General features: G+C 38.7%; 1 protein-coding gene across 1 annotated transcript in view; it reads left to right on the forward strand.

Annotated features, from left to right (window-relative positions):
- Positions 1–14,488, forward strand: part of LOC124636391 (B-cell lymphoma/leukemia 11B) — a 33,020-nt gene extending 18,532 nt beyond the window's left edge. Inside the window, exons 3-5 of the mRNA XM_047172470.1 lie at positions 9–212; positions 468–650; positions 10,831–14,488. Of these exons, the coding sequence (XP_047028426.1) occupies positions 9–212; positions 468–650; positions 10,831–12,830 (2,387 nt within the window). The 3' untranslated portion in view covers positions 12,831–14,488. The remainder of the gene's footprint in view (positions 1–8; positions 213–467; positions 651–10,830) is intronic.
- The last annotated feature ends 254 nt before the right edge of the window (positions 14,489–14,742 follow it).

The raw sequence follows: 14,742 nt of genomic DNA on the forward strand, positions 1-14,742 counted from the left end.
ACCCACAGGACCCAATTCGGACCATGAAGATGGTTCAAGGCCAGGCCAGGTTTCGAGTGGTAGCACCAGTGCGCGAAGGCCGTCACTCCTCACAGCCAGGAGGCCTCCCAGCAGCAGAGTGCATACCCCTCCCCTTGCCAGCCCCTCCATAGCCCCTCCTGATCTATTGGAAGATGGAGGCGCTTCAAGCACACCTAAGAGGCTATTAGATGGTAAGTGTTTCATCATCATAATCGACTCATATACAGCTTTTTTCCAAAGTAGGTTCCCCTCAGTTAGGCAATATTAGACCTTTTAATTTTAATATTACAAGACACGAGATTAATGCTCAATCCTTCTCCGTGTGAGAGGAGGCCTGTGCCCAGCAGTGGGACGATACAATGGCTGTAACATTACAAGACACTCCATCTTAGTATTATTTTACTGCTGAAGAATTTTAGATTCTAAAACTGATTTCCTATCTTTAGGTGACGCGGAAGCATCAACGCCTAAAAGGCGAGCGTCTACGTCACCGATGCCATCAAGTTCTCCCGATGAGGACATTAAACCCAAGATCAAACAAGAACATATGGATACCTCAGGGTCACCTGAGGACCAAAAGAAATCGAGAACCGAAGTTGCTGATGCCGAATCCAATACTATGCATAGTGGTAAGTTTTCTTTAACCTTGTTCTAGACATTTGTAGGTTACTTCTGATTGTCTTGAAAAGTATCGTCAGGTCCAAGGGTCTGTGCATTTAATTCATTAATTAAATATTCGCGTTTCATTCTTAAACAAACAACTCCGAGAGCATTAATTACAATTCCAGAGATAAACTTCTTTATTTTATTTACGACTGTCTTCATGCAATTAGACATCATTAGCGACACCCATTTGATGACTGTGACGGCAAAAACATTCTTTTATTTCTCATTTAGTTTAATATTATGAATGGTTAATATTGTCTGGAGTTTTTTCATCGAAGTTACGTCGAAAGCAATAGCTAGTTTCAAATCTTTGATAGTATCGTCGTCTCTATAACACCTACAATTCTAAAATACAGTGACACGTCACTTTTGGAACGGGACAGTTTTGTCTGTGATTCAACCGACCAAAAAATTCCTTAACCAGCCAAAAGACGGATAGGACACGTGCGAGAGAATGCCATTTTTATACTGGAGCCTCACGTCATCGGCATGACGGTCCAGCGTTTATTATATTAATGATTCTTGCTTAACTTCAAAGGATTTTTCGGAGACAGTTTTATCTTTACTATGGGACTTTGTCACGCAAGATGTTGCACAATGACAATGTTGGACAATTATGTAGGTTTTGCTTCGTCATCGCCAGTCCATACATTTTGGATTGGGACTTAATCCTGTCTGGTAACAGGATGTTTCGAATTGTTGTTTTTATTTTTCTCAGTATTGTTGGCTTGTTATTTAAACTGGTTATAAATGTCACGTATGTTGCATGTTCAGTCTTAGTAAAGTGTGACGAATGAAAAAATTGCAGAGCTTGTAAAGTATCAAAAACTTTTATAAACCGTAGATATTGATATAAGAGTTAGCCATTTAATAATGGATTTTCCTATAAACTCAAAGATAAGCCAACTAATCCTTAAACCCGTTCCAATAAAAAGAAAAATAAATAAAAACTGAGGTAGCTTGAACATCTGTATAAGCGAGCAATCTTGCGGGGGTGGTTCGAGAAATAATCTATCCGAGACTAACCCTTTGTGAGACCAGATGTGCTGTCATTTGACACTTTTGTATTAAACCCGTTGCACAACAAAGCCTTCCTTAAACCCGAAAATTGTGCACCGTTCAAAATTATTCGACCCGCATTCTGTCAACTGCTTTATGAAATAGCAACTTACAAAGGACGAAGAAAAAATATTAACAATTTTGTTATAATTGCATCAATTTTAACACTAACATTCCTCTTTTATCTCCAAAAACGGTTTTTTTGTTTGATGGGTTTAAGGAAAAAGATAAAAATATGAAACCAAATCTTTTTATATAATCACACTTTTGAGCATACCGAATCTTTATATAGCAACCGTCCACCACACATCTGATAACTAAAGACCAAGCCTATTTGTATTGTTTTTTAAACATGCTGATAAAAAAATCATCCGATTGTTTGATATACAATTTGGTGCGATAATCAAAAGATAGGAAACGTAACTGTTATATCTGGACACTAAATGTGACGTTATTGAGTCGCTGTAATGCCGGGGTTGCGCTATCGAAGTGTCAATTGCAGGTTGGCTTCAGCACCGGTTGTTTCGGATTATTGAGTTTATCCTAAACGTTCATATTAACCCTTTCTACTGAGCTGTCAGGCCAACCAGTTTCAATATACCACTGGGGCATCACAATGAAATAAAGCAATATATTAAATTGATAACAAGAAACAATAGAGCCAAGACCATAAATCCACTCGACTTTTAAAACCGCATTCATAACGGAAGCTTATTGTCAAAACAAGGACATAATTCTAATGGTGACAGTAAGTCGCGACCTCGTGCCAACTTAAAAAAGGGATCTTAATTTTAATTGTATTATTCCGTACATATTAATTAACCCCATCGCAGTACGAACAGATATAGGGGATGATTTCGGAGAAAAAAATTATTTGCATGAGCACACGATTGACGCACGCGTATTGTTGTCATCTGCCTTTTGTGATGACCCTTACATTAACCGTGGTCGCGTTAATGCCTAAAGAGCTCATATTGTACGAAATGTTTATGAATTTTGAGCCTTTTGTCATAGTCGTTACAGTTGAAATTTGAATTTTATCTCACGGGCGTTAATGACTCACTGTGTACCGATGGCCACGATATTATAATTGTCAAAGATGCTACCGAGGTCCCATTGTTAGAAACGTTCTTTTATAATTTTTTCAAAGATAAAAAATGTTTGGCGTGTTCCTGACACGTGGTACACGTTCATGCGTTCACCGTGACCTATGGAACTCCTTTAAGCGTGACACAATGCTTGTGGATATTTATAGTTTTTGTATAAACGGGAAGGTGGCTAAGTGGCGGGTTTGGAATAAGTGGGTTTTAATTTTAGACATGACGTCTGCGACTTTGTGAAATGTGAGGGGAAGTTTGTCTCGTGTCCTTTCAGTTTGCTCGTATTTCAGTTTTACATACCCATCTGAGGATCTTGCGCAATACATGTAACATGTTTTACTTCGTTCAGGTGACAAAGCCAACAAAGACTTGGTAGATGTAAGAATTTGTGTCCACAATGTGCCAGAGTCATTACCATCACAAAAAGGCAGTGAACCAATGGCCGTCAGTTGTTTGTATCAAAACAAATATTGTTTCAAGTGCGGATAGAGTCCAGTGTTTGGTTTTCTTTGTTTGGTTTACAAATTAATGAAGGATTGTCAGAGCGGATATCTGCTCCGTATACATCGTTAACTGTTTTGTTAGGAATTTACCAACGGATTAACCGATTCTATTCATTTGTTGAAATACTTCTTTTTAGTTCTCTTTTTTGGATTGTATTCGATGACCCTTTGAATAGAGCATGGACAATGATAGCCGTATCGATTTCTGCAGGACCCCAGATAAAAATTATCGTTTTAACCCGACATGCACGGTCTGGCGCACCTCAAACGGTCAGCTGCTGCGGCCCAAACAACTGAGCGCTTTTTACTTGCCCACCCGCGCGAAATAAACGTCAACAATGAGTTTGAAGCGGACAGCGGGGCTGTTGTATCTGTGAACTAATTACGCATTCATAGACCGTACTTCTGATAAATGATCGCCCCCGCAAATGATTCCTCGATTAACTCCCGTCCAAGATATTTCCATATCAAGACATGTTTTCTTAAGGGTCGGCCACAAAAGGGCCATCTCGGCGCCCAATCTTTAATCCTATCTCGGGGACCTTTGCGGGTGAATTTAAATTTCTTTAGAAATATCGTCCTTATTATGTACGTGCGGGTTTCTATTCCTTGGGACGTTCGTAGGCGAGATAACGTAAGTTAAGTCCGAGAGGAGATTGTTGTGAAAAAACTACCGCTAACTTTGACGAGATCCCATCTGCTGGCTCCTGTCCATTGAAATTTGATCCCTATGCTGAATGCATAAATTCTCATTTCGTCCGAGAGCTTCCGGATTAGTAGAACCTTATTTTGTATATGAGGTGATAAGTCTTTATGAGGGGTCAACCTTTTCTATAGTAAACCTCACCCTTTTAGTGAAAAGAGTCCGTTGATAGCTGATTTAGGAATGGTGATAATGCATTCAGTGTGTGTAAATATATCATAGATTTATTTTATGATAGATTGCCTCTCGACTTTCAGCCGTTGGATTTGGCAGATTTTTGGTGGATAGAGGTGTAGTTATGCGATGTGTGAGTTAGGAATTTTAAAGGATTGTGGTGCATTGTGTGGTGCAGTATGCAATTGAATAGCTGTCATATTTGCTTTGTGGTCGCGTCCACGTGGGGACCGCTGTGACCGTTTGCGGAATTCGTTAATTAAAATTTGCGTTTCGATTGATCGTAGCTGTGCAGATGTTGGGTTAGATGCTATTCCCTAATGAGGTAAGGTATGTCCTATTTTAGTGAGGGCTGTCAGGTTATAAAGCTCGGATAACCCAACTATTCAGGACGAGTAAGAACTGAATTTGGTAGTAATTTTGATATTAAGAGATAAGTTTCAACTGGTCAATTTAACAAGGACATTTAACACCCCACAAAACGCAATATCCAGCAAATAAACAAGTAACACTTAAACGCATCGGTGGTCTGAATCAATTTTAAAGCGACCTCCCCTCCAACAATTTTATTGTTTTTCCAACATTTTTTGTAATATGTGGTAATGGTCGTCACACATGTGTTGGTAACTTATTATGAGTTTAAAATAGCCCCACACATCGTGTCGTCGACGAAATTTTGTGAACATTTGTGTCTTGATTTTGAGTTCGAGACGTGATGTGTTAACATGTCTCGAGACGCTTGGGGTATGTTAGTGTTTGTTTTAGTTTAGGTATTGTAAACTGACAATGGTTTAAGGGAAATTGTGAAGTTTAGGTATTATAATTTTCATAGCTTGCTTTATCAGGTCAAGAGAAAAACTTTATCATACTTTACCTATAGATGTAATAATAAATATACATACAATGGAGGTAAATATAAATAAATACCCAGCTGTGCAATTGACCGTTTTATTAGTGCATGATATACTACTTACTAGTGTATTAAACATTATTAAAATGCTTGTCTGCTTCACAAAAAAGAAATATTCAATATTTTTGACCAATCAAATTCCTCCCTCTAAAAACTGTATCTCTGCTTACATAAGGGTGTAACTGCGAGGGCGTAACAATTTGTGTAGTAATGCGATAGTTTACAAAAATCACTTTTTTCACGGTTTTACCGCGATTGGGAGCGGCCTTAGACGTAGCGTTGACGGTTTTATTGCTTGTTTAACTAATTAGCATTTTATTGTAAGCAAACCGGTAAATAAAACTAGATATTTCTTGACTACTTTTATTGAGTTTTTATTTTATGGTCAATGTATTGTTACTAATATTAAAGTTGTATTTAACCATTATTTAGTGTTTATTTTTTATTGACGGCTCTGGCACACAACAATTTTTTTCAAGTGCAACCACGCGTGTTTTGCCTTAAACGAAACATTGAAGCCACCTGAAAAACAGTAATGTTAGAGCCCTAAATAAAAAATATACACCAAATAAGAATCATTAAAATCTTATCATCATACAACACATACAACATTGATACAAAAAACCAAAACCAAAGTCAACAAACAGAAAAAAATCTATTCACAAAACCAAAAAGTACCTACGTTTCGAGTTTTTCTTACTTCATCACTTAGGTAGAATATTAATATTAATAGTCATACAAGGCAGGTCGGGGTCATTTCTTACTACGCTTACTTACCTTTTGTTTCGCAAAACACTTGTGTACTTACTGTCGGTCGAATCGGTCAATTCGTGTACATATTTGTACAATAAGTCACAAATTATTTATTTCACTTGCGTCCTTATGACCCAGACGGCATTGGGTGAAGTTACGTCTTGTTAACGACCTGCAGTTAATATTGAATGGAAATTTTCATTTAATTTCAATGTAATTATGATGGTTTGCAGGCTAATTTTGATAAGTTGTTGCTATGGTGATAGTTTTGCGTTTGAGAAATTACTAGAATTACCTCAAGGCAAATGGAAAATACCACTAAACACGCCTTAGCTCCTTTACGCGTTAATTTAAATACGCAAATGTGTTTTAGATTTCAATTGCTACCATAGGTGTGGAAGACAGAATTCAAGAAAATAAAATACTCCTGAAAATAAAATGAAGTTCTATCTTCGCAATTCCTTTCACTAAAGATACACTACACAGTGCGTCTTCTAAATATGCCATTGCATATAAAAAAGCATCCCAAATAAAATACTGACACATAGGTACCAAACGTTAAATCGAAACAGTATATTCTGGATACCAGTCACGCTGCTTGGCGCCCAACCAGTTTTGGCCAAGAAACTTGTATTTGGAAAATTTTATTTTTCTTCGCAAACAACAACATGTCTTCCAGTTATGGGTCACAATTTGCACCATTCGGGGTTATAACTTCGCACTAGTGTAAAGTTGGGTTCTCTTTGTAAGCGGGAAGCGGTGACCCAAAAAACCTTTAAGTAATGTCACTTGATATTGCCAAATGACATCGTAATTTTGTTGGTCCTGCTATGAGGATATTCTAGAAAGATAGCACAAATGTTATTAATCTATTGGATTTTAAGAATTTTGATGAATAATCACGTCTGAATTAATTACGATTTATTTCCCAAAGAACAACTTATAATTAATTGGGTACTTCTTCCTCTTAGATTTTCTGTTTTCCAAAATTATATCTCGGTAATTCGTAACGTCTTACCCCAACCCGCTTCCCGCGGACAGTATGCACTAGCCCCAAGGGGGTTAGCGGTGAGCGGGCGGAAGGGGAAGGCGGTCATTCAGCGCAGCGGCGCGACGGACATCCGCCGCATAACAAGTCGATGGCGACTCTCTACGGAGCGCCGTCCTTATTTCAGATTTCGCATAGATTCAAATATAGAACGCATTTTTGAATTTCGGCGTGCTTCGGAAATTATCGTTAATTGTTTGGGTTTGGAATTGATTTAAATGTCGGGTTGTCTTTTGTTTTTAATTATTTTTGAAAACAGAAGAGTCTCAATTTGATTCGGTGTCTTTTCTTTGTTTTCTGTGGTGACTTGTAATGGTCCTATAATACAAGTTTCATCAAAAATATTGTAGACAAACGATAAAACTCATTTGCCATAGCAACAATATGTTCATTTGCCGTCAAAACAAGTCAACTTATACGTACGTATATCTAATCTGTAGACGTAGCTAAGTAAATAAACAATGCTGTAGTACAAACTCGGCTCGTCTGTAGTTCTAGTGGTGTCCGCGAGAGGCGCTGGGGTGCGAACAACTGTTGTCGTCGCCGGAAGCAGCGCTGGCGGCTTCCGGTCGAGGAATGTTCTATATGGGCCGTTAGAATTTCGCGATTTCAGTTTTAAGTTTTATTTTTGCGGCGAAATGTTTTGAAATTTTTTATTTTGTTTCGTGATAGTTTTATTTCCTGGTTTTGGATTGTTGTAACGTTAACTACTTTCTGCAACGGTTTAAGAAAATTAAACTTTTCATCACTTCACGATAGTCGTGGATTATAAAAAAATTGATTGGAAGCAATTTATTTTCAATTTCAAAAACAAAACTTCGGAATTCAACTGACCCAAAGCCTGTAGGTATTATGATTGCAATAACGACTTTAGAATTATAATCCAACACCACTCACCTTCACCCCAAATCATCAAAATTCCACCCAAACAAGCCAATACAAAATCACCATTAATTTACCCACCAATAAAACAAATAAAATTACAAAAACAAAAAAAACTGCATACGTCCATAAATTACGTTGGTCCGCGGCCGCGACAAGCGGATACGCTTTCCCCGCTAAACGCCTCCCCACCCGGGTAGGGGTCATTCTTCCCACTTCGCCCCAACCTCCCCGTGTTTAAAAATTTCACTCCCGGTGACTCCCAACCCACACAATACCCGGTAATCAGCGATTGCCTTTTGAAATCGAAACGCTCGTTACACATTTTTTCTCGTACCCGGATAACCTGTGCGTTTCCGGACGATTCAGTCGTATTGATATTTCTTGTTGCGATAGTTCGGGGTTAGTTGGTAATTGGTGGTTTTGGAAACTATTTTTTGGATTTAATTGTGGATTTTTTTATATTGTCTCTGGTATTTTCCGTAGTAGATTTTATTATTTGAATGACAGAATAATTTACTCATAAGAATTAAAGAAAAAACGATGATGGTTAACAGTCATAGCTTGCACTAAAGACGGTTCTACCGTTAAAGTCTGCTTCGAAGATATAACTTTTAACTGCTGGCAAAAAAACCTTTTTGTATAAGCTGCACTTAACTATTTTTTGTAAATATTAGTACTGCAAAATACACCGTTAAACCGCCCACCCGCACACCTACCCACACTTACCTAATTATCAACCACACATAACTTCAGATGGTTATCAACGATTGAGAATTACAAACGTTCTCTAATCGCTGTAATCCGGTATCAATCACACCGGACTGTTTTGTACCGGTATCAATCGAGTGGCACTATTTTGTATCGGTATCAATCTAGTGGGACTATTGGCTACTGATGTTTATGTTATGTTCACCCTACTTATGATGTGTGCAGTATATTTGTATGGTCTGAAAATATAATTTAGGGTTATAGAAGAAACACTGATTGAGTTTAATTAAGTAATAGGTGTATAGTTGAATTAAGAAGCTTGTTTTAAAATGGCTTTAAAATGTTGACAGGCTGATCGTTGAAATGTTTTTTTTTAGTTTTACTGAAAGCTAAGTTAGTATTTTTTCTCAACGATCGTATCAAAACCTTTTTGCTTATTCCTAATGGATTGGTTATTTATAACTTCAGTATTTTACCCATTTAAATAACTACTCTAAAGTAAGGTATTCGCTCATGAAACTAAGCCTACAAACTAGTAAACGTAAGGTTATTATTTGACGACATTAGAGGTACATACATAGTTATTTATATGAATATGACGTGTCGATCTAGTGAGTACCGTATGATGACCAAAACATCAGCACAATGAACAATGCTCGGTAGCTCCGTACAAAAAGGTCACTATATTGATATCGCGATAAATCTCTATACAGGCTGATACAAACACGCTTTATTTAATAACTCACAAATTAGCAGTTACTTAAAATATAGAACTGTATAAATAGGTATAAGTATGTTAGAAATTAAAATAAAACTTTGACACACAAGGGTGGTACTACACACCATTCATTATAAATACGCATACTTCCATTTCCATCATCCATTGTAAATATTTTATTAAATCTTTGCCGAGCTGAAAATATGCAATCAATAATTGTGATTTTTTAAATGACATTCGTAATTGTTAATTATTGCAATTTATACGAAATACCATCAGAGAATTTACGTCATTAAAATTAACTGTATACATTATCAATTAGATTCAATTATTTATTATTTATTAGGCAATTACTATAGTCTTAATTCCTAGAGGAGATCTTTTATCCGTGTTTAAAGTCACTTGTATACCAAATATAACCTGAATTCGTTAAGAAATCGATGCTTGATTCAATGACAAATGAATCAACAATTTTTCTGATTTACAATTTAACTAAAATAGTAAGTTTATAATTACTGAACCAAAAAGTGAACATGATGTAGGTGTCATCTTTCCGGTCGGTCACAATCTGACCGTTACATTTCAATAATCGTCTTAACAGTGAAGATCGCTTATCTGCCGCGCCCACCGGGCTAGTGATGTGACTTGCTATCGATTAAATTAATCGATTTTTATATCGGTTAAGTATCGAGTACAGTGAAAAAATAGATTTTTATGAGATACTGAAAATATTAAAACAACATTTTGAAGTAACAAATTATGAATAAATGTGATAGAAAATAAAAAAGTGTTATGTCTACATTGTGTGATACATAAATTATAGGTGTAGGTACATTACAAGTTATAATGTTATTACTATGTATTACACCGCAGTTATGTTTAGCGGCATTTAAATTATGCTACAATATTTTTATCGACATTGAAAGCGGCGCACATCACTATGAGATCGCTGAGACGTGATTGTCTCCACAATAAAATGTGTCTCGGGTTAACAATGAGCAATCAAATTACTGTCACAGCGAGGCGGAGTGGACGCGCCTTGACCGCAACGCCTAAACTATGAAGCGGAACCAATGAACTTACTTGTGTACACAAAAAGAATTAAGAAAGAAATTAAAAAAGAAAGAAGGCAGAAAATTCATAATACGTTACGCAATAGCCTCGTTCGTATATAGGCACTCAAATAACGGTAACTAAGCTACCGTTTAATAAAAAAGCCTCTATTCATTTTTCCCTTAGCAGGCCAGTGTTACATACATAGATTTCAATATCAACCGTCTTAACCCGCGCGTGCGTACGTGATCCCAACCCGCGTATATTTCATAAGATTTTAGAGGTGCATGAATCACGCGAGACACGGAGCGGCGATCACTCACCGCTGCGCCGCGAACCCTTGGACCTCTGGCTGCTTAACATGCACGCCACGCACGCACCCTAGGCCCAACACTACGATATGTGAGAGCTATTACTAGACACTTTGCCCGTGTTAATATTGCTCTAAATCTTCCATCGAAAAGCGTTTCCATCTCCGTCGATCAATTTGAAAGTACGTGTTTTTAACCTATTTTTTCTTTGCCCACAGAACCCAGCAACTATGTGTGCTCAACCTGCAAAGCGCGCGTTCACTCCGCGTGGAGGCTCCTCCAACATGTGCAACACGTGCATGGTGTTAAGATCTACGTTGAAGCTATGCCTCAGCCACAACCTAACAAGCAGAACCACTCGACGTCAAGTACTTCTTCGTCGAGCTCGGGCTGCTCCTCCACTGGCGCGCCTCTCCCACCGCCTAGCTTGCGCCACCACCCGTTACTGCCACCTCCTGACATGCACTCGCCGTTCGGAGTCAGTGGTTTACTAAGGATGCCATTGCCTGGTAGCCTACCACCGCTGGCTCATCCTTCGGTCCCTCCGACGCCTTTGTTCGCGCGGCCGAACCATCACGATCATCGTTTTAGAATGGAACAGCTCGTCTCAGAGCAGTTCCGTCACCACGGTCTCAACCTAGCAGCCGCGGCTGCTGCTGTGGCGGCAAACTCCCTGCCTCCACACCAGGCATTTCCATCACCGGCAGACCGACCACCGGTCGTACCTACGTCGGTATCGGGCCGGGACAGGGCCCCACCAGTATCTCAACCCCTTTCACTAGAACCCCAGCTGGATTTTTACTCGCAGCGCTTGCGGCAACTGGCCGGTACGACCAGTCCAGGGGCGGCCACAGGCAATTCCAGCTCTCCTAGCCCCAGGAAGCATTCGCCTCCGTTCGCTTCCCCGTCGCCCTCCAGAGTCGGACAGACTCCTCCGGTGGGCGCCGGACCTGGGACGGTGGACGCGCCTCGCGAAGCAACGAGGCCGCACAGTTCGACTTCACCCGAACGTCGAATTGAAACGCTGACGGCAGATGCCCCGCCAACGGAGCGCCCGACATCAACACCACCTGCAAAGCGTAACAACGACGAAGCAATCCATTCCTGTGAATTCTGTGGAAAGAAATTCCGATTTGAAAATAACTTAATCGTCCATCGTCGCTCACACACAGGTGAGAAACCTTTTAAATGTACAGAATGTGACGAAGCGTTTGAGAAAGCCTCGAAACTAAAACGACACATGAAAGTACATAGAGCGCCTGATGCAAATACAGAAGATGGCGAGTCTGGTGGTGATACTGGTGAAGACGATTCAGATGATGAATTGGAGGATGAGGAGTTGGACGGGGAGGAAGAGGAAGAAAACGAAGATGGTGATGATGTAGAGGAGGCAGAAGACTTAACTGTCTCCAATAGTAGTGCTCCTTCTGCACCTACGAGAAAACAAACGCCTGTTATGCAAAACAACCCGCCAAGCGCCTCAGTTGTCGGCGAATTAATGGACAAATTCGGTTTATCTAACATTGCTCAATACAGTGAAGCTTTCAAACAAGCTTTGCAAGAGTCAGGGAATTCTCTCAAGTGGCAATTAGCTAAAGATAGAGACAATAACAATGGCCCTCCTAGTGACAAACCAAACGGCATGCCACCAACTGCCGCATTACGTTTAAAAGAGGAGTTCGCTAAAATGCCACCTCAACCCCATCCTCTATTCAACCCTTTTGAGAATCCATTTGAAGCGTCAAAACGTATAAAGCTCGACATGGACCGAGGGGAGGGATGGTGGTTACCCACCTTACATGCTCAACGGCCGCCAGAGAATATATTTGACGGCCTCAAAAATAGCGGCAATGGCTTGCTACAGAACCCTTTACTAAAATCGAAAGAGGGACGACGGAATGACACCTGCGAATTCTGCGGGAAGGTCTTCAAGAACTGCTCAAACTTAACGGTCCACCGGCGGTCGCATACCGGGGAGAAACCGTACAAATGTGAACTGTGCTCATACGCGTGCGCCCAGAGCTCCAAGCTGACAAGGCACATGAAGACTCACGGACGACTGGGCAAGGACGTTTACCGCTGCCGGTTCTGCGAAATGCCCTTCTCCGTGCCGTCGACGCTCGAAAAGCATATGCGAAAGTGTGTTGTGAATCAAAGTAATGGTGCTCCTTTAGCTCTATCCGATGACTCTAACGCGTGCCGTGATGAGGCGTCGTGACTCTACCCGTGGGGTGGGCTCCGCCTGCCGCCGCCCGCGCCGCCCAGCCAGATCTTCTAAGATCTGCTCCGGTCACGTGTTCCGTCGCGTTACTCCAGGAAGTACGCAAGATACGAACGTTCGCGTAGACCGGACTCAGGCCGAGTTATGTTCAATTTCTAGTCTTAAGGATTGAATATTGACAAAATTGTTGTTTATACGCACGCAATATGAGCCCAAAAGTTTGCACCGAAGGGCATTAATTTAGTTACTGTAATCGTAAGTGACATATCTTCTTCGTACTGAACAATGTTGATACCAGTTGCATTGTTAATGTTATTTTTTCATTTTGTTCGTTCGGAGGCTGTAAGTATGTCTGCAGTTTTATGTTACGTACTTTCGATCTTGTTTTGACATGTTTTTTTATTCATAGAAAAAATGTGGAAACCAATGCCAAAGTTAGCTATGTTGATTTAAATATACTTACTATTTAGTTTATAAGATGTATAGTGTCAATTAAATTAGAATTCTTTCCAGTATTTTCTAGGATCTTCATAGTTTGATGTAGTATGTGTTTGACGAGTAAGTTGTTTCGTAATTTTAGTATATCGTGTACAATAATAAGCGAAATGTTTCCTATCCTAGATAAACAAACTTGTGTACATATTTGATGTAAGTTTATTTGTGTAAATCGAGTACCTACCTATTGATGTTCATATTTATAGACGATATTTCAAGGATTATAACAAAATTCGAATGAGAAAAACGGTGAGTTTCCTGTAATCGATAATTTATTTAAGCATTGTAGAAAGCGAAATTGGAATCGATTAATGGTAGGCGTTATTCGTATCGAGGTACTTGTATGTTTAATTAGCGATTAAATTATTAAATTTAAATTATCACTGTGAGATCGATATTCGTTCATGTGCTATTATTTCTTGTGGAAGCTAGTTATTTTATTAAGACTGAACACAATATTCCAGTTTTGTTTTTTTTATATAAATAATTTTCTTCGTGAATTTCATTCGTACCTAAATTAGTCCAAGCGTGAAATCTTTCAGTATACGTACTTAATGTAAATTATAATAGAATTTATATTAGATAATTGTAAGTAAATTATAATAGAAACATTTTGTCGTCCATAACTGTCTCCTCACTATTAGGCCTTCTTCAGACGGTGTTAGTACAAAGGACAGTATTCTTTAGTGATAGTTTACTAACGCTGTGTGAACAACGCCTAATTTCGTACACATTTCCAATTTGTATTTTGAAAATATTTTTTTAGGCAATCATTTACGAAAATTGTAATGGTTGTTTAATAAAAATATTTTGTGAATCATACTTGGGATGTTTGAAATCATTTAAATGATTCACGGAACCCACCCGAATATATTAAAATTGTACAGTCGAACCAAGATATAAATGTTATTACTTTTTAATTTCGTTGTATGGTTGGTAAAAATAGATAATGTTAGATTGTAAAATGAGAAAAAAACCATTTCCCATTTTCTATTAATAACACATTTTTTTGAAAAGGACGGGACGACGAATGGAGACAAAATAGAGAAAAAAAAACTAAAACAAATTTTATTGTGTAACTACGTGAAAGATGAACTGTTTTTATTATTTTTCATTTTTATTATTTTTATTTTCAATAAATATCCACGATTTGTTAATCAGTTTTGTCGTTTGATTTTCTACACGTGCACCTTTTACCCTATTCGGAAGAAAGAATGATCTGAAGTCCAAAAAGTTTTGATGCTTTAGCTGGCTAGTTCTAGAATAGTCTGCCAAAAGTCTCACGAGTGCACATTTTTCTTAAGTTTCAATGATTTCTCTTCTACTAACATGCAGCAGGATTGGGTTAGACTCTCATGACTAGCAATATTAAAAAAAAATACAAGTGACATGTTGTGGTAACAAGTAGTACCTA

The sequence above is a fragment of the Helicoverpa zea genome, chromosome 14 (genome assembly GCF_022581195.2).
Source record: "Helicoverpa zea isolate HzStark_Cry1AcR chromosome 14, ilHelZeax1.1, whole genome shotgun sequence".
Taxonomy (NCBI): domain Eukaryota; kingdom Metazoa; phylum Arthropoda; class Insecta; order Lepidoptera; family Noctuidae; genus Helicoverpa; species Helicoverpa zea.